Source organism: Periplaneta americana, chromosome 13, assembly GCF_040183065.1.
Source record: "Periplaneta americana isolate PAMFEO1 chromosome 13, P.americana_PAMFEO1_priV1, whole genome shotgun sequence".
NCBI classification, from domain to species: domain Eukaryota; kingdom Metazoa; phylum Arthropoda; class Insecta; order Blattodea; family Blattidae; genus Periplaneta; species Periplaneta americana.
In genome coordinates this window covers 125,147,127-125,168,396 of record NC_091129.1, presented here as the reverse complement: position 1 = coordinate 125,168,396, position 21,270 = coordinate 125,147,127, and the positions used below count along the sequence as shown (strand labels likewise).

Genomic DNA, 21,270 nt, shown 5'->3' with positions numbered 1-21,270 from the left:
ATTGACAACTCTGAGGCTCACGAAGATTTAAAAAAAAAATCGCAAATATAAGCTGTGAAACTCATAAATAAACGAATTAATAACTTATAAGCACGAGTATCAAAATTTCTAAATGCAATATTATTCACTTACGCAAAATCTGAAGCCTTGAAAAACAGTACAATATTATACTTTCATGAGTAGTTCAAACTCAATTGTCATTATGAAGTTGTAGATAATAGATTTCGAGATTTTTATAGGCAATATTATATTCGTACAGTAATACCAAACGTACATGAAGGAAGAGGTTAGACAACGTCCTCAAAAACGTGATGTTCACAACAAACTGTCATTCATTGCTGACAATTTTGACTAGCTCTATGTGCTCCCATAACCAAACGGCACATCTTTTTCGGAGCAATGTTTTTATTTATAACCTAACATGATATCATAGACTGAAACAAATCGTTCGGGCACAACTTAGCAAAATTTTACCTTCAAACTACAAACAGAAACTGACAGGTAATAACCGATATCTGTGCACTGGGCTTTTAATCTATAGAAAGTGTTTTTAATTTGATGGCCTCAATTCATTAAGGCTATCGTAAGCTCCTATATTACGTAATTGTTAAAATTACACTAAACTGAATATAAGCATTGCTCTTATGTTTTTACTTCTGTGAAGAACTATAATACAAATTTGAAAAAAAGTAATGTTTAAAATTACGATTTGTACTTGCATGTCTTGAAAAGTATTTTTGAAACTACTTCCTTGGCAAGTCCATGCAACTTTTAACATAAGACGCAGAATATTGGTATACTCATTTACGCAATATGACTGCTCAACACGAACTGTAGAGGTTTAGCATCAGATTATATCACTGTTGACCTTCATGGTCTTGATCAGGGATGGCCAATTACTTTTAAAGGACAGTCACTGTTTATTATCTCAAGTCAGATTACCACAAGGAAAGTAGCCCATATCACATTAAAAGTATAATTGAACAAAATCTGAGGGATTTTTTACATCTTAATAATGATCTGCATAGAATTATTAGTGATTTGAATAAGAACACGAGACTACGATATGAACGTATAAAAATACTATTGATAGACTTTTCGGACTATGTTTCATTAACAATAAATCAAGTTCCACGTAACGAAGTTAAACAAGAAATTTTGAAGGTGTATGTGCAAAATAATATGCTCTTATAATGTTTGTACAATACAGATGCAATGAACATAAAAAATGTTGCGAACTCAAGAGACTGTTAAAAATATTCATTTCTTGCCTGCATGTGATCTCGAAATCTGTCCGGTTTGCATATTCTTCACGAAGCTAGTAATCTATACCTAGCAGGAGAAAGGAGGGTCCATTATCGCCTTAAAATCATGCAATATTTTCACAAGTGGAATAATGTATTAACACAAGTTTACCTGTAATCATAAAATAATACGTTCTGCAAATATAGGTAACGCACTACAAAAGACCCTGACCAAGAAATCCAGTTGAGCACAAGCAACTTTATAGGCGGACGGGTACTTATTACATTTCCCTTGCAAGCTCATGGAATAGGAAAATGTTATCTTCTTAAGCAAAACACCACCTGATGTTATCCTATTTCTCTATAATTAACTATACAATGTGATTTTATTTGTAAATATATAAAAAGAACAAAAACTTTCATTTAGCCTAACATGTACACATACACAGACTAAACACAATACCAGCTTTCGAAATGTAGCCCCTAATATATCAGTTAAGGCCTTGAGACTTAAAAAAAGAAAGAAGAAGAGGAGGAAGAAGAAGGAAGACAGCATCTTAAAAACTTTCAATAATAACAAATATATAACAAAATATTTGCTGTGGTAATAGTTGAAGTGCATAACGAATGCTGCTGTAGGAACCCGCAGGGAAGTGTTGTTTTCGTAGCTTTACTGACCTGCTGGACACTCACCTGACTCGACGAATAGGAGCGACGGCTGTGTTCGGCCAAGTCTCTGTGTCCGCGATGAGAGTGACCACCCCCATGCCCACCGTGATGGCGGTGCCTGTGTTGACGGCGATGGTTACTTGATGTCGGTGAACGCCGATGGCTCCGCTTATACCGGCGCTCTGCACTTGTGCCACGTTCATGCTGTCGAGAACGTTGCGCCCTTTCGCTACTGTAACAATTACATTAATAATCATTCACTTTATTAATAGCCAGTTTCGCGAACGTTTGGTAATCATTAATTAACAATAGTTCAATTTTCTTCCGCAAACCTTTGGTACGAGTCAAATTAACAACAATTAATTCGTTTAACATCTCGCTAAAACAAAAATGTCTCATCAATCAGAATTTACATTAATTTTGAGAAATTTTCCTCAAACTAGGAAAAGTCGATGGGCACGAGGAAAACTCGTAAAGGTTCGAGAAAATCGCAACAATATTAAGTACATTTAACTTTTTATAAATTAATTCACAATTCTACATACTTATTATTTACTTTCTTACTCTCTTGCCTACTTTACATTCAATATAAAGGAAAAGCAAATTTAGGTTGACATTTCCCTCTTGAAGCTGTGTACTATGTATGGCAACACAGTAATATATCCAATTAGTCCCATTCAACCCCGTTCATCACCTGTTTGCCTACTATTAGCACCGAACCGAAGTCAATAGTAATTTGATTGCGTGGCTTTTTTTTTTTTTACGAAAAACAAAATCTGAGAAGTTTTCGCAAGATTTGTAGAGTAATTTTTCGACGTGGAAACTTTACACTACCAATTAAAAATGATTATCTTTCAAATTTCAAGATTCTTTTGTTCAAATATAAAACAATTAAGAGTCCATTTGTCGTCCGTGGAAGTATAAACAATATTATATACTGTATATATGTGGTTCAGTACTCGAATTTTGAAAGAAAATTAATTATAAAAATGAATGTGACAGAAAATTCAGGGGAGAGGGGAAATATAGAGGGGTGTTGCCATTTGATGTTCCGCGAGAAGACAGTATTGATAAATTTAATTAGACGGTATAGTAAAAATATCCGGAAAAAAAAAAAAATGGACAAAGCATTCAATACAAAGAACTTCCATAACAAACACCCAGAGAAACGATTCTGTTGCGTAAAATATAAAACGAACTGCAATGTGGAAAAATAGTCTAACGGTCTAACCAAAGACACGTGGAAAATTACATCGTATAATTTTTTCGGGACATCTAATAAACTCGGAAACGGACATTCAATTTGACACTTCAGATACAAAACACTTCCAATATAAAACATATCTGCTATCTCGTTAAAATATTTACCAAACTCATACAAATTACAATAAGGATTTTATTCTCATTCTATATTATTCAGTATTAATAAATGTGACAATTAATTACTGATTCATTGATTTCAATTCATGTATCGCGCCACAAATCCATCTTCGTATTACTAACCACAAAATTGATCAAAGAAAAGTGATAAAATGAGAGTTCTTTAACATCTATCGGATATTGTTTCCATTCAAATGAGTATTTCTGTATTTTTATCAACAGCCTCGCACATTATATACAAAGGAAACATGAACTAAAGCATTGCCTTTGGGAGGAGTAAAACAATGAGAAAAAAACACATTCAATAATTACTTTTTATATAATGAAAGGTTTAACTAGCCTATAATTTCTCACGCTGTTTACCAAAAGAGAGAAGCTGTTATTGGTATATTTTGTATTCTAACAATAAAATTTAAATATATACAGCATCCCTTGAAGAAAATCAATTCTCCTGGTTATTACGGCCAAAAGAAATAAATTTATAGTGAGGGAACAAAAATTTTTTTCAAGCATTTTTTCCCTACTCGCACTCTCATCAAGAGAGAACAAAATCGTTCACACTTCCTCTCTCTCTAATCTCAGAACATACCAGCATTTTCGTTTCCGAAAACATACTTTATACATCCATAAATCTCCAACTTAAAATAAATATTAGAAATCACGAAAGAAAAATAAATAAAGAAATACATAAAACAAATATTGACTCCAGTATATAATAAAATTATTAAGAGCTCAAAACTGACAAGTTACATAATGTCTGAGTAAGTGCAACATTTCTAGTTGTATGCATCACTTCGATAAGATTACACATAATAAAATTAGGAGCAACAATATATCTTACTTCATTAAATTTTCAGTCATTATGTCCATTTACTTAATAAATTAAGAGAACGTAACCGACTGTCATATTGAGAATTTCTTTTTGTTGTCAATGAGTAATAATTGGACATTTTACAAGAATTAGAAAAGTAACGCTTGAAGTAATACGAAAATAGATTTGGGTTATTCGATATGTACATTCAAATTCAATATGCACAGCATCTGGTGACTTGACTTTTAAGGATAACCTCTTACATTACATGTTTATTTGAACTCTCAAATCACTCTAAAGTTCAAGCTGCAAAGCATATGATACTGTCATCGACACACAGTCCGTGCCGTGTGTAAAATTTCCTGACTACGTGTATGTAACAATTACTAAAAGAAATCATAAGAAGTCTCTGAAATATCCACACAACTAAACTCAAGTTGGTGTAACTTGAGTTTAGTTGTGTGGGTACAAATACAAATTGTTTATTAAGCAAGCATGATACTATGCGGCACCAGACCATTTAAAACTATATATAATACATTTACGTCAAAATTTCAGACATGAAAGAGAATATTATTCTCACGTTAAGTGATTTGAATTGGAAAAACAACACCCCATTACAACCATTTTCTGAAGTAAGGTCGAAGCACACATACGATATACATTTCAACAGAATAATGTCAAACACCAAACTGAACGAATGATAAGCTCGGAAGGAAATACATCCGAAGTCATGTTGAAATATCCCCACCCACTTCCCTCTCGGTCTTCCGGCGAATTTCTTACAAAAATCACAATAGTAGTCTTCCCCGCATTCACAAGGAAAAAGACGACACCTACAGACGAATGGCTGTTACGATGCCTTTAAGTAAAACGTTTTAACGAGGAAAAGAATCTTCTACCACCCAAAATATTCGTATGTGGGACTGGTTATGAATCTCCATCGTCATTCTACTGTACTACCTACTACATTAAAACTTGGCATATTTCGTTTATTGTATTTTTACAGTTGCCATTGGAATCTACTTAATTACCAATTTAAGCCATATAGTGCGCTCAGAAATTCTTGAGCCCCGTGGCAACACTGTCGCATTTAAAGTACAATCTCCCGCTATATTAAGGTCTTCCCTCTTTACAGCTTTCTACAACCTGTTCACAACACTGAGCAGCTGACTAAAACTGTCATTACTTTAGTGAAGAAAATATTAAAGAGAGGGAGAGTACTTTTCTTCTACCATTCACCAGGTTTATTTGTTGGATAAATCGTATATCATCATTCTACAGAGCCCATTATAACAGATTAGAAGTGTTGCAATACGTTTCTGCCATCTGATGTGTACCATTTCCGAATGAACTGATCCAACACAGAATGTGATAAAAAAAATACGTCCAATGGTGTAGAATCAAACGCTAGCCACAAGCCAGCATGTTAAATTCACCTTCTCGAGGGGGAGAAGTATTTTCGTAAATAAAATGCAGAAATCTTCGATTTAATATCACGCTCTTAAAAAAAGAGTATGGGACAGAAAAAGAGGGAAAAATGATTTTTTAATAATGCAATGTTCGGAAAGAAAATAATTTCGTTAATCAAAATAAACTTCTAAGAATTAATAAAGTCTGAATTTAGCAACATTTACCTAACACAACAATTATTGATCTTGAGAAACGAAACTTACGAACCTATCCACAAAATCGGCAAACCGAGACATCAGTATCAGAAAAGCTCCTTTATTAACTCACGGTGGCTCTCATTCCGCGAGATATTTAAATACTATTATTATCCTTTATTAACTCACGATGGCTCTCATTCCGCGAGATATTTAAATACTATTATTATTCTTTATTAACTCACGGTGGCTTCATTCCGCGAGATATTTAAATACTATTATATTACAATATAAATGCACTAAAAGTTTTTATCTTGTAATTGTTTAATGAACTGTTAAAGTCTCACAATTCATAAAACTTCAAATAGCGAGATTTTATGCGCAGGCTGTATTGTAGGTACAATGCCTGGTAAGCCAAGATGGTGAAACAGTAACCGCCAAAACTGGCATCTCTATGTACTCCTGAGAAATTTTTTATTTTATTTTATTTTATTGGGTTATTTTACGACGCTGTATCAACATCTAGGTTATTTAGCGTCTGAATGAAATGAAGGTGATAATGCCGGTGAAATGAGTCCGGGGTCCAGCACTGAAAGTTACTCAGCATTTGCTCGTATTGGGTTTAGGGAAAACCCCGGAAAAAACCTCAACCAGGTAACTTGCCCCGACCGGGATTCGAACCCGGGCCACCTGGTTTCGCGGCCAGACGCCGCTGACCGTTATTCCACAGGTGTAGACCTCCTGAGAAAGACGGGAGTAAAAACCTTACCTCGTACGTGCATACATACATGATACTGGTGCTCACATCAACAAGAGATCATTTCAAGTATTCATCTTTCCAAGAATATCTGTTAATACAGTACGGCAATTACTTCAATTTGTCCTTAGATTAAAAAAATCGATGTCACGATTTCCACGTCCGTTAACTATTTTTGAAGATAAATTACCACTAGATATCAATTTGCGTGTTTTATCAAATTTCTTCTGGAATCTGATATATAAACATGCAAATAACCTTTACTACTCTGGAAATAATTTCCATTACGTTCATAACAAAATGTTTCCGGGACACTTCAAGATTTACTTGTCATTAAGAGGACTCGAAACGTTTTGAAGAATGTTCTGAGAAAATAATTAGGGGCGAATGTATCCTACAGGTTGGTGCCGCTACAAATGGTCCAATCCATCCGACACACGTCTGAGAAAAGAAGGCGAGGATTTTTATGAAAATAACAAAGCAAGCAACACTGAATAAGAAACACATACTAGACCGCATAAGTGGCAAAACAGAAATATCATAGGTATTATACATTTAGTGAAACTTTAGTAAACACATAGGGGTTGGGAAACGAAGCGCAAGATTTCAAAGTGACCAGCGGACCGAGAAACAACAACACTGAGGACGCCCTTAACCACAGATTAGGCGGAGTCCCATAACGTCCGTGTAGTATTGGGGGAAATTATAATGTGGCTTATGGAATCATGCTAAAGGGCTTTAGGTTGGGTACCTTTATTTTCTATGAATACAAGATTCAATTTGAATGCCGAAGTATTTAGTCTTTTTTGTTTTCTATTTCTCTAAGGAGGTAAAGTTATGATGTTAAACTTGTGATCTCGTAACGTGACGGAGAGGCTTGTTAAACCGCCCTATGTACACAGATATTTGCATAACATATCATAAAATCGTAAGTAAATTAATTAAGAAAGCTCTTCAAAGACAGACATGGCATTGTACAAATAGCATATACAGCAACAGTAATTTAACAGCTGATATAACCGGACTATCTTCGCTTTAATACTGTATTAAAGATGAACGAAAACAGGCACCATATTACAGAAAGTATAATCGTAAAAATTCGAACCCACGATCCATGTTATATCGTTGTAGTCCCATGAAATGATGCTGCACTGTGAACCGGGAAGAAACAGAGAAAGTGGCCATGGTCTACTTCAAAACGTTTTATGTACTGCTCACAGAGAAGGGCCAATGAAACCTTCAGTCAAGGACAATGACAGATGCCTTATGCGGCTACACATTCACACAAAACCCAAATCCTAAATAATATGGACTGTGATTCACGTTACAGTCGAATAAAAAAAAGAGCACGACTTCGTGAACCAAACAAGCTTAGACAATATCCTCCGAATAATAGTGAAAGATGTGCTTATTAAACTTACAACTTTATATGGATATGTACCTATCAATATACCACATGTAATGATTAGAAGAAAGGTCATTCTGGAGGCCATTACGTTCAGCCTTCATCTTATATCCATCAATAAAGTAATAATGACATGAAACATGAGACAATTAATTATCACGGGTAAATTTTAAACAACAACTTCACTTCCCGTTTAACGACACTGTTGCCAACAAAGTTGAGTTTTGCACTCTATTTAGTCACTTCACCACTACAAACGATTACTCGAAGAGAAAGAACCACTTGCACACGAACTAGTAGCGTATCTCAAGCAACAGTGAAAACAACAACAGTTCAACTCTTACAATTTTCAATAACTCTACGAGTTTAAATCAAGAAATAACATAGGCTATAAATTTATTAATACGTAAGTTTATGATTTATGATGTTTGAGCTACAAGCTATTTATGTGTTACAAAAAAAAAAAGTTACGAAACGAGCTTAGAAGCAGAAATACTGTAGTAGTCAATTTCTCCTAAAATGATATGATCAGTTTGTTTGCAACATAATATTATGTGAGGTGTTACCGCAAACTTTCAATGCAACAAAATTTTGCTTGCGTTAAGAACGAAGCTCTCAAATAATATTACGCAGTTACTGTTTCAGGATGTTGCAGTCTTGTCGAGTAGGTTCCCGTAAGAAAGAAGTTCAGGATTTAGTATTTGTCTTCCAGAAATATTAAGACGATTAACTGTCCTCCATTAATTCTCATGCGACTTAATTCATATGCCTCATCTTCGTGGCTAAAATTTTTTGTCTAGGCACAGGTTATATGTAACTTACCATAACTAAAAGCTACCAAATCTTAACTTCACAGCTTGGCAACGTTGCTTAGGCACGAATGGTTCATGTTTTGGGAGGCCAAAAACTGCGACCACCATGAACTAAGCCGCATGAAAAGGGGTATAACAATTATTGATCTGTCTACGTACAATTAACATCAAATACCGTAACGAAAACAGGAGGAATTTCAACTCTAAAAAATGAGAATTATCGCATCTCCAAAAACAAACCTCCCCACATTCTTCGGAAGTGCATCCACCACCAATAAAAAAATGTAGACACGAGCTATTAAAAATACTATATAAGTCGCCATTTGATTACAGGCAGATGGAAATAGTGGAGAACTCTTCAAATCGTACGATGTTGGTGCAAAGTATCAAATGTCAGGCCATGAGGAGGTTAAATGTTATCGAGAGAGAGAGAGAGAGAGAGAGAATACACCACCCAAGATTAGAGAGACCCGATGATATCGCACTTATGTCTATTATGTAATATGGAGACCGACAATGGTATACTGTTACATCTTAAGCAGAGACTTCGTGTGAAATCACGGTCCAGTGTGAATTCAGCCTAGGATATGGACATCAATTTCTTACCAATAATTATATTTTATGCAGAACTTCCTGAAACATGCACACGTAGATATGAATGCAAACTATATCCAATATTTCAGGAGAAAACAATGTACAGACACAAGACATGTCCAAAACAATTTTTCGGCACATGGGATGCTGAAATCATCGAGAAATTATTTTTGTAACACCTTACAGCACTTTGTACAATGAGAACATAGACACGCAAATGTGAAAATTTACAATTGACTGTGCAACGCGTTTTTGGGAATTTCTGCAAAAGGCACAGACATCCTGGAACCACTGAGTTTGAAAACCAATGGGCAGGGAGAACATTACGCAGAAAATAACCAATACTGAAATATATATATATATATATATATATATATATATATATATATGAAAATTGAAGAAAAAAGATCTGACATAATTAATTGCAAAGAGAATATGTGCATAATGTAATATTATTCAAGTTAAAATGCAAAGATGAAACATGAAGAGGTTTAATGAAGTTAACCTGTGAGTTTATGTTAACTCTTCTGCCACTACAGAAGTTCATTTCAAAGAAATGATGTCTGCCTTGAAAATAGAAACAAAAACACGGAAATAACATCTAGGTTTTCAGATGTGGAATAACAAATGACGGTAAGAATCGCAGTTAAGATGCTATACACGATCAGAACCAGATCATCGACCTTCTTTCAATCACAGCTAAGGAAGTTAGCTAGAACATCTACGAGTATGATGCCCTCAATCAGGGTTCACAACACACAAGCTGTTTTCCGGATATACGAGTAGATACTCGTACATGTAATGAGAACACTGCACGGTTATATAATTATGTATATAACATTAATGACTATACATAACGAAAGAAGTATGTATAGCGTGCAAAATGTCACAGTTCGAGTGTACGCTGTTTTCTTTTTAGCCGTATAATCGAAAACCACATTTCAAATGTTTTCCGAAATCGATTAAAATTTGTTCTAACAATAAATCATCTTGACAGCAATATCAGTGAGCACTTAACCAAGAGCCTGTTTCATAAAAATAATGAATTAATATTATTAGTAAAAAGATAACATTAAGCAATATTATTGTTCCCTTTCATAAAAGTATTAATTAATTAATATTATTTATTACTGTAAACTCTCATATTACTAAAATAAATAATAATATTAGTAAAGTGTTTCATAAAGCAGCAAAGATAATACAATTTATTAATATTATTAACGTTAGTTCCATGAGTGTATTTTTAACTAATAGTTTAATCACTTTAATCAATTGTAAAAAAATAAATGCCATTGTAGGGTTAGATTTTGTAGATAAAACCGTGAAAACATTTGAAATGGATAATTCTGACTCAAATAGTGGTCTCTCTTCAAGCTCTTTTCTTTTCTTCCCCCCCCCCCCCATTTTAAAAAGTATCAGAGATAAAATGAATGACCATCTCTTTGTACTTACAAATGACTGTCACAGGCGCAAATGTAGATGGACCATGAAATTGAAAGCCATAAAATCTACTACAGTACCCATTATGCTTAAAATGAGAAAAAAAAATTGACCGATTTTACCTAATTGGGAAAGGGGAACTGGAAAAGACGAAACCTAAATTAAATTACAGTATAGAACTATTGTAAAGCAATTATGTTTTGCATTATTTTATGTTGTCATTTGACTTAACGTTTTTCCCTCCTTTCACGTTATCACTTTTCAAATTATAATAATTGTTCAGAAATATATACCTAGACCTATTGGTCACAAGTTTCAATTTTTTTGTTTTAAGAGTAGTTTTAAAAGAACATGGGATACCTACATCATAAAATAATATTAATATTTTCTGTATTGAAATGTTTTTTCAACGTATATGACAACCTGAATCTTAAAAGTGTACATACTCTTCAGTAATTAACATTGTGAAGATCTTGGTGAGACAAAGTAACTGGCAAAAACGAGAGGATTTATTAATTCAGTCACTCACCTGCTATATTCTACAAGTGCAGGAACGTCGGCTACTTTAAACTACCCCTATTGATCAACTAAAAGTAACTTACAGGATCTTTAGGGTACCTTCAATTTCACATCACAATCTTTAACTAGAACATTATTTGCATTTTGTACAGTCAGGCAACTTCTTGAGAGCACTAATTACAACACATCAACAATAAAAAAATACAGACATTCGAGTATTTTTACTCATTTCATTGGAACATTAATCTTCTACAACACCTTCAAACTCCTCAATATTTTCTAAGAACGACTTCACCGCGTAAGTACTTATGTTATTTCATTACTGAATTATTTATTTTTGGTGCAAGGATAATTTTTGTGTGTTTATTTATTTATTTATTTATTTATTTACTCTTGTACCAATAATTTTTATTTTTTAATTTTAAAGTATTTTTTTTATATATGTCGGCAAGTATTTGCGCAGTATTCCGAAGTATAACAGAACTTTAAATTGCGATAAGATGCTTTGCAAGGACTACTAAACCTGTCGTTTAACTGTAATAAGGCTGCTACAACACTGTCATCAAAAGGTTTCACTGCTTAACTTTTTGATATGGTCCTTAGTTAACATGCTTCTGTGACTGAGACGCTGTTTTTATGATTTCGAATTTTGCATCAGCAGAGACGTGAACAATTAGGAATACAAATGTCTGTTCACAATATTTTAGATTTAGCAAATTGTTTCTTTTCAATAGTCAACCATGTAACAAATAGCAGAAACAATAACTTCGAGTTGCAAAGATTTACAATCCCATCTGAAATAAATCGTCTCCCTTTTATACGTATTACGATTTACTCTGTTGTTGCTATTAAATACGGTACATCGAAACCTAACAATACCTTTGAAGAAGTACATGGTCTCTCCGTCACTGGCAGTACACAGCGCATAGATATAATAGCTTTCAAAGAATCTACAAGATCTGGATACATAATTGATCCCACTGTGCGTTTCGAAACGGATGAGGAACAGCCAGCAGAAGTGGATAATGAAAAAAAAAAGAATATATACAATCCTACCTTCCCTATTACCTCAAAAAATACCAGCTAAAAGAGCTTGAAGTAATCGGACTTCTGGTTGGAGCAAGAGGTACCGCTACTCTCGTCATGAATGATGTGTTTAAGAGGCTTGGAATACCTACATCTATTATTCCGAATGTAACCTTAGCTGCATTGAAAGAGTCAATTGCTCTCCTGAAGAATCACCTATATTCGAAATCAAACTAAGTTCAGTAGCATTCTTTACTTTTTTGTAACACTTACCTTTCTAAAAATAGGTATATTTTCACTAATCTCAAAAAGAAATTATTTGTAGGAATTTCATTGTTAAAACAAAATCAATGGGTTTTCACGAACTTGTAAAAATTTCTATGGTTAAGTACTCTTTGTCCCTTGTGGCAGCTCACGAATGGTGAGAAGATATATAAATTAGAAATATTCAATATTTGTAAAAGTTAACAGAGAGGATAATCAAATGCTCTCTAATTGTTAGAGAGTATATGGGATAATAATTAAAAAGCTGTAGACCAATAATTGGTTATGTCTGTCAGCCTTAGCCTCAAATCATTTATTTACGATGGTTGCAAACGATATAAACACACTATAATCACTGTTTACCACGCATGACCATCCACGACTCATATAGAATGAGCTCATTAATAAATTCATAATGTTACTGTGCACATTTTATGAATTGTGTAAAACATTTATGAAACAGGCCCCTGGGTTTAATCAAAATTACGTACAATAACAAACTGAAAACATAAAATTGGTCGAAACACTGTACTAAGGAAACATACTATGAGTCCGAGCAATTTTGAGTATTTTCACTTAGCGCAACTTTCTTGGTAAGCTAAGGAGGGAGATTACTGCACATCCAGATAATTTCTTAGCACACGAGAACTTTCAACAAAGATAACGAAGGTACTGATATCTACGAAGTCTCTGCTATAAACAAGCTTCCATGTCATCGTTCTTGTCCGAAGTACAACTTTTCAAAACTTGGGCGGTGAATTACTCTTACTCTGGAGTACAGATCGCGGAGCAAGAGAATAAGGGGAGAAACGCTTTTTGCAATACCAGTGTCAATTTCCCACATTGTTATTTTTATCAACAGCTATATTAGGAATCGAGTTCTCACTTGATATATATTCGCTTCCCTATTGTTTATTTCGCCCGAAGAAAGTTGCTAAATTAATCAAATGTACGATGCTGAGTGTGAGAAATCAATGCCACAGTGATCCAAAATCCGTGAGAAAATTCAATTTTTTTCTTTACTTTCCCTGAGAGGAATGTGCTATATACCAATGTCTTACCAGTAATTGTTGGGGCTAATATAATCCAATATATTGCGATAGAAAATCTGAAAAAGTACAAGTCTCCAGGTATCGATCAAATTTCAGCAGAATTAATATAAGAGGGCGGAAGCGCATTATCTAGCGAAATTTATAAGCTTGTACTTGCTATTTGGGAAAAGGAAACTGTACCAGAAAATGGAAAGAGTCCATAACTGTACCTATTTTTAAGAAGGGGGGACAAAATTAGCTGTAGTAACTTTCGAGGAATATCACTTTTGTCGACGTCGTACAAAATTTTGTCCAATATTCTTTTTGAGAAGATTAAATCCATACATAAATGATTGTTCTGATCATTGTAAGCGAAAGACTGTGTGGCACAGTATGTTCACAATTCGCTTACCTGTCTCAAAATCATTAATGAATTTCTAAAGTACTTTCTAAAGCAGTAACACTTCCAGACTTATTTGGTGTTTTCACAATCGTTGCAATTTAAAGCAATTTTGCGCGAAACAGACGGGCACTCTACCTACAACGAAACCCCCTTTGGCGATAGCTATGATTCAACTCAATTTTTAAAACTGAATTCCCGAAGTACAGGACTAGTCGCGTGGCTCTCAACATTCCAAACAATGTACACGTTATCCAGAAGAAGAAGAAGAAGAAGAAGAAGAAGAAGAAGAAGAAGAAGAAGAAGAAGAGGAGGAAGAAGAAGAAGGAGGAGGAGGAGGAGAAGAAGAACACGATTAGTGGAATTTGGACAATAATTGGAACTCAGCTTATTTATTGAATGTGACCATAAAAAACGGCGATGAAATAAAAAATCTCAGTACTCAGATAAAATAAACCGCAGTTAAATAATCAACATACTGATGTTGAACATAAATGTGAAGTAAATTTCGTTTTAACGGCTCTATGAAACTCCCACTTTCTTCAAAGTTGTTCTGCTTAATTATACACAAATACGAGGTTTCATAAAAATATATTTTGTAGTAGCGCAGCAGTTCCATAACAACAGAGACTCTGTAAACAATATTACCTAAAATGGCCAGCTTGTTAAATTCATGAGCACATACTACTTCGGAGTCCACATCTGAAGCAGTTCCTTAATATGGTTAGATGAACGTACTCTATAAACACATACACATGTGGATGTAAATACGGTATATAAGGCCAAAACAGCATCTATATGCTGAAGAAAAGTAATAACCTGTTTGACGTAAATGTACGACAAACGTCTAGCTAGTCTGTCATCAAAAAAGGTAACATGAAGTAAGCAAACTAACAAATAGGGAACTGAAATAGTAAATCAGGAAATTTATCTCGCGAAAAGCATCTGTCAAATGTACTGCTGTTGATTTTACTTTTTTACCATGTGCGGACTATCATTTCAGTTTTTAATGCAAGGACGTGCTAAAATATCAATACTTCGTAGAAAACTACATAAAACTAGAAAACGATGAGCAATTTTTCTGAAAAGATACCACAGTAACTACAGCTGTTAAGTATAAAATTAAATTATGCGTACTTACGACTGTTTATAGAACCAAATAATTAAAATACTTCCTCAAATTGCGAGATACGAAATAACGAGTCTCTCGCTAAACAAACTCTCTTCCAAGTCACGTTTATCGCACAAAGTCCATCCAGATGACACTTAAGATTCAGTATCTAACATAGGCAATACTTTATCAATAGACAAGGGACTTTTGGGTCTTCAAATTAAGTTTTATGTCTAAAATAGACATTACTTACGCTCTATTAAACTAGAACAAGGCATAAAAATTAGGAACTCGCTGACAATAAGAGAATTCAGTAACCATTCTTTCACGTTAAAATTAATTTAAAACTATTGTTTTAAGAAGCAATTTCTCAAATTAATCAAAGAAAACTATGGAAAAATGTAATATCTTTACTTCCAGCAAGACTTTTGCCAATCTATCACAAAGTACAATGAATAAAAAAACCTTTACCGTATAATGAGAAAATTATTTTTACGAACATTGACGAATTAACATTAGGATGTTATCTTTTGGTACAAAATTTCTATTTTATACCTCGAGATGAACAGAGGGAATGGGGTTTGAAATTTTTTTAAGATTTAGTTTCGGATGAAGGGGAAAAAAAATAAAATTCTCAACGTCAAAATTTTGAATATAATGACAGGAGTATTTACACCAGGTTAGCAACACGTTTGCTTACGATCAAAAGGACGGAAATATCTATAAAAAGGGCGATAAATAACACACACACATAACCTTGGCAATTGAATCCTGAACACGTGATAGGATCCACTACGGTAAACGTACACTGAAGTGTCCAGATGTGCCTGTGACGTTATCACGACGCAAATGCAATTTATATAGTCCAATTGTACCACCATCAAATACGTAACTGTCCTGTTATGTAAGACACTGACGCCTGTAATTCAAAGGGAACAAGGTTTGCTACAGGAATAATCTGCATTCAATATCGAGGTCTGAACGACGGAGGTCAGGAGAGAAAGGAAAGGCTGACTTGGGCTACAAGCCAAGGAGAAGCCAGTCGTGCAATTACATTACCAATAACAGCAATGCAAAACAAATGTTGCTAGTTTTAAATGACAGGAGTGATTATGTGTCATGAAGATAATCACATATTCAAGAGAACCTCAGAAAATACCATCCTTTCCTATTGCCTTGCTCTGTTCCAAAGCTATTCTTATGTTTGTAGCAGCGCGAGATAAATAAGTTAATAACTGTTTCGGTGATTTTGCCACTGACAGTCGTTTTCTTTATTTACTTACGCACCAACTAGACTTTAAACGGAAATGCTGCTACATAAGGACAATCACAATACTGAACATCCACTTACGACAGTGTTTCTCACACTTTTTAGAGGAAATGCTAAGGAATTTTAAAAATTCAGAGCCACTAACTTATAGTTCGCACATTTACACGGCATCATATTGTGATGACAATTCAAGACATGATTTAGTGGCACAAATTGTTCGGCTTTCACGGAAATGTACCATGTAGTCTTCAGTGCGTCCGTCTGAATCTTCGAAGTTCCAGATTCAACGCATTGCGCATGCTCCGAGCTCCAAAGCAGTGGTACACACACGATCGCTTTGGCAATTATTGAAATTCATTTTACTTCGATTGTTGTAACCCGAAAGGCATATGAAGACATGTGATGAAAATTTATCTATTTATCTATTTTATCAGTACATAATTATTTATAAGTCGTTCAGTAAAATAGAATGATCACATAATTAATTAAAAAACTCTTTTCTCAACAGCATCCGAACCCTGAACTTCATAGTTTGCGAGCAAGGACGCTGCATGCGGGATATTCCATCTAAAATCGACCGAAATATAGAGAAAATTGACCTTGCAATTTTTAAATACAATGAAACTTTTTCTGTCCTTAGACAACTGTGTTATAATGCTTTGTGCAAAGTTTGAGGCATCAGAACTTTATAGTATTTAAATTAATAATATTTAAATGTATCGTATTTTCATAAAATTAGCAACTTTAAACTGTTGTGGCTCCGAAACCCTTTCACCCAATGACCAAAATCATGGTTTATTTTGATGCTGAGAAGTTAAAGTTTATATTGACATGTAAACAGTTTTTCTTGCTTTTTTATGGAAATGAAGAAATTTAGATTTTTCTTCATTAAGACGCCTTTGGCCACGAAAAAAATATTTTTAAAATATATGGTTAGATTCCGCATTGAAAGTACAAATAAACACATATTTTTTACTGGTGGTACGTTGATAAGAAAGTATTGAAAATATCAAATAAAGAAAATAAATAGTACGCGCGTGAACAAGCTAGCTGACTGTGAGACGGGAGGTAGTCGAGACAAGCAAGGCCAAGAGACAAACGCGTGATGTGTTGTCTTGCAGTCATGGCTGGGCTAGCTTTATCACAAGTTTTCATAAACACAGGAGTAAAATGACGCCCACCGCTCGCTTGTCTTCAGCTCTCGGCAAGTGCTTGCGGTACTACGCCGTTCAAGTCTAGGAGTGTGAAAATAATTTATTTAATACCCTCGAAACTTATTGCCGAGCCACTAAGCAAACAATGCCGAAACCCTCTTAATAATGCAAAGTTTTATCTCAATATTTTTTTACATTTTTACAAATGGCCAAAAAGCCTAAAAGCAAGTAAAATCACATTATCTGTCGCTCTGTGTACAATAAAAAATAAGGATTACTTCTTAACGTAACTTACGAAATGTCAGCTTCAAAGTAAGCTTTCGTTCAATGTTCTGCAGTAAAAGGTTCCAGAGTTCTGAGCGCTGAAAGAGGCTTGTTTTTCTAAAATACGCTAAATTTGTCGCTCAACAATATGAAAACAGTTTGACTTTCGATAGTATATTTTTGCAAATGCATCTCCTCAGCACCTTGTATAAATAGGGAAAAAATTAGGGTATAAAAATGCGAGGCTTTTTACTGATCGATTTCATATGGAATAGCCCATGCTGTTGTGACTTAGAGCCACACTTATTTTCTTATTATGAGTATACAGGTTTAATTTTGTAAAGCATACAAGTGTTCACCTAATGTATATCCGTGTTCAATTTTGTTGTTTTTTAATGTGATGTGACATAAAATTTATTCTGTATTTATAAGTTTCTGACAAACTATATAACCATTTCTATTATAATTCCAGGTTATCTGAAACCAAATATGACTTTCAAAAATAAAAATAAATACTCATGTTTTGTTGATAGACTGATAACGTGTGACTGTATAGTAACTTCTTCTGCAACTTATAGACGAGCAGACTTGTAACAATCTATTCATAAAGCCGATTAAACGTTTTTCACGGCCTCTCACTAATATGCATAATAACAGTCAATTACTTCTTCGAACAAGTAGCATCTTGTACGGTCCAAATAAACTGATACAAACTTCTTACGTAGGCATATTAACGGCAGAACCCTCTGATGCACATCCAACACGAATATTAATCTCGTTACGCTAAGCTTATGTAGATTAATGCGGCGCGACCTTCAATACTGACACGAGTTTCTCCTTCCTTCGTCTTCTATATTTGGAACAGATGCAACGGAGCCAAAACATTTTCTGAACGATCTCCATACCAGCAGACAAAGAGCGAATGCTGACTAAGTGTGCAAAACAATTTTACTAAAATGCTTCTATTATAAATTATGTATTTCGGAACTACCTGATTTGAAGAGTACGTCTTAGTGTTACACCGTGAATGCATTTTACATGGCATAAACTAGTGTTGAAATTAATGTAACATTTTCAACTATCACTACAGAAAACTAAGATTTCAAGTAATACCCCTGATTACATATGTAACAATGGCCATCCCCATGTTAAAAACGGTAACATGTAGAAGAGAACAACCACCAGGATCGCCACTATCGATTAGTAACGACCGCTAAATGGAAGTACAGTTGCTCCATGCAATTCAAATGGAAGTCATAACGTGACTTCTTCTACTGTCGCTTGATGGTACCCTAGTGAAACAGATAAAAGTTGTCTTCAAAACCCATAAGAATGATCAATCCGTTATGTGTGATCTGGGATAATACTGAGTAACATAACAGAAATACATTAAGGCAAGGGTGAGTATTTTTTGGGGGTTTTTGCACCATACCACAGATCCATCCAAGTTTCTGAACTACACTATCGGTCAAAAGTTTTCGATCAGCTATAAAAACAACTATAACTTATACTTTATTTCAATGTACAAACACATCGCAAAAACTAAATAGACTCAACAAAATAAATATTTTCTCTCTCTAGCATTATATGATGCAATATTCAAAACGAAATCCCTGTTTTAATCACAAATCCATAGTTGTGATAGGTGATCGAAAACTTCTGACCGGTAGTGTATGTATCGGCCCCATAATTCACGGAAATCAATGCAAGAGGAATCTATCTGGTGGTCTGAACCAGTCCTAGAGAACAGCCCTTAGCAACTGAAACAAATGAGAGGTTCTCCTTTCTTGATATGTAGCTCCGAACGTTGGATGTTCCTGCTCTAGATGGTCCAAAATCTCAGGAATCTCTCTCAACGCCCAATCACCGTGAGTCTTACACTTAATGTTACGGCACGACATAAACCCTATCATGACAGGGAACCGAACCATGATTTACAAGGGAACTCTTACTAAAATTCATTTTCGAAACATCCCTTCAAACGGCGCTCATACATCTCCACGGAACTCTGACAAATACGTATAAAAATTAGATACTCATGCTAACTGCAAGGGTGTGAAAACATGCTGAGAATGTTACATTATATACGAAACAGCATGTACCTGGAGTGAGTTCATCCGGTCAAGTGATATGCGAGATAAGCTTGTACACACAACGCGCTTCGCACTTCACCTACTCTGGACAGGGGGGGTTACTCATTTTTCGATAACCTTTACAATTATGTTAGTTAATGTATTTTAGAAGCAATATGAAATTCAACATTCTCGAAGGGGGGGGGGGACGAAAAAGGCAAATATAAGGAGTGAATCAATTATTATTGGTGATAATATCAATCCAGACGTTTGAGATGGGCAGGGAATGTAGCACGCATGGGCGAATCCAGAAATGCATATAGAGTGTTAGTTGGGAGGCCAGAGGGAAAAATACCTTTGGGGAGGTCGAGACGTAGATGGGAGGATAATCGGGTTCCTTAAAAGCCATTTGTAAGTAAGCTAACATCAATGGAATAAATTTAAACATAAATACTCTCAAAGGAACAAAACTCCCATCAACATTCTTCCACGTACGCACGATCATAAAAGGCAATGTGTTTAACAGTTTCATCACAATATTTATATTGTCTTGTTTTACATTTAGATACCGGTACTAGTAGACTACCATTCTTAAGCTAAGCAAGTCTGCTAGCAGACCGCATTGCAGTAGTCTCTCCCTACTCACTAGAAACATGTAATAATATCTGAATCGCAACTAAATGAAATAGAAACTTATTATAGTTGTGACCAACAATGTTTTGTGTTACTCTGTTACGAAAAACATGGCGACTTGTTGCTAAGTTCAGCGTGACCATGTCCGGACTACGGTTGAACATCGTTTACGTCTCTGCGAAAACTGACAGAGAAAATATTTCACAAAACAATTCTTTCGAATGCATTTTGGACAAACAATGGCTAGGTCTTGTATTAACAAAACGAGGCCCAATTGCGAAATGTGGTGTAGCTTAAAAATTACAAACTTTTCATAACGATGTTGAGTGGGCACCATACACTGGTCGAAATTTCATAAGAAAATTCCTTCTCCACGAGGACGCGAACCAACAATCATTTCGTAACGCGAGCTCCGGCATGATGCCTTAAACCACGGCGCTAGGAATTTTGGTAATTAGACATTAAAAAAAAAACTAGCTCTGATATATTAAATATACATATACAAGGTCTGATCAAAAAGTCTCAAGACAGTTTTAATATAAAAACAATGGAGATACTTACAGGATAATTAGTGCTTGTCTCCTTCAGAGTACTCTCCCTCTGATGTAATGCAGGTCTGCCAGCATCCCTGCCACATTTCAGAACGCCTTTGGAAGTAACTTTCCTGAAGACTGTTTAGTTCCCTTGTCACATTCTCTTCAATAGTAGAAATGCATCAAACCTATGTTTTTTGGGTTTCATTTTTAGTCGGGGAAACAAGAAAAAGTCTGCGGGAGCCAAATCTGGCGAATAGTTAGGGATTTTTTT

The 21,270-nt window shown here is 34.8% G+C and overlaps 1 protein-coding gene across 8 annotated transcripts in view; it reads right to left on the bottom strand.

Moving 5' to 3' along the window:
• The window catches only part of Doa (Darkener of apricot), a 108,085-nt gene that overhangs the window by 31,477 nt on the left and 55,338 nt on the right, over positions 1-21,270 (bottom strand). For 6 of the 8 annotated variants that reach the window (XM_069844061.1, XM_069844060.1, XM_069844057.1 and 3 more), the window contains one exon: positions 1,923-2,145. In XM_069844061.1, the coding sequence (XP_069700162.1) occupies positions 1,923-2,145 (223 nt within the window). The remainder of the gene's footprint in view (positions 1-1,922; positions 2,146-21,270) is intronic. The other 2 variants (XM_069844059.1, XM_069844058.1) reach the window with 2 other exon arrangements.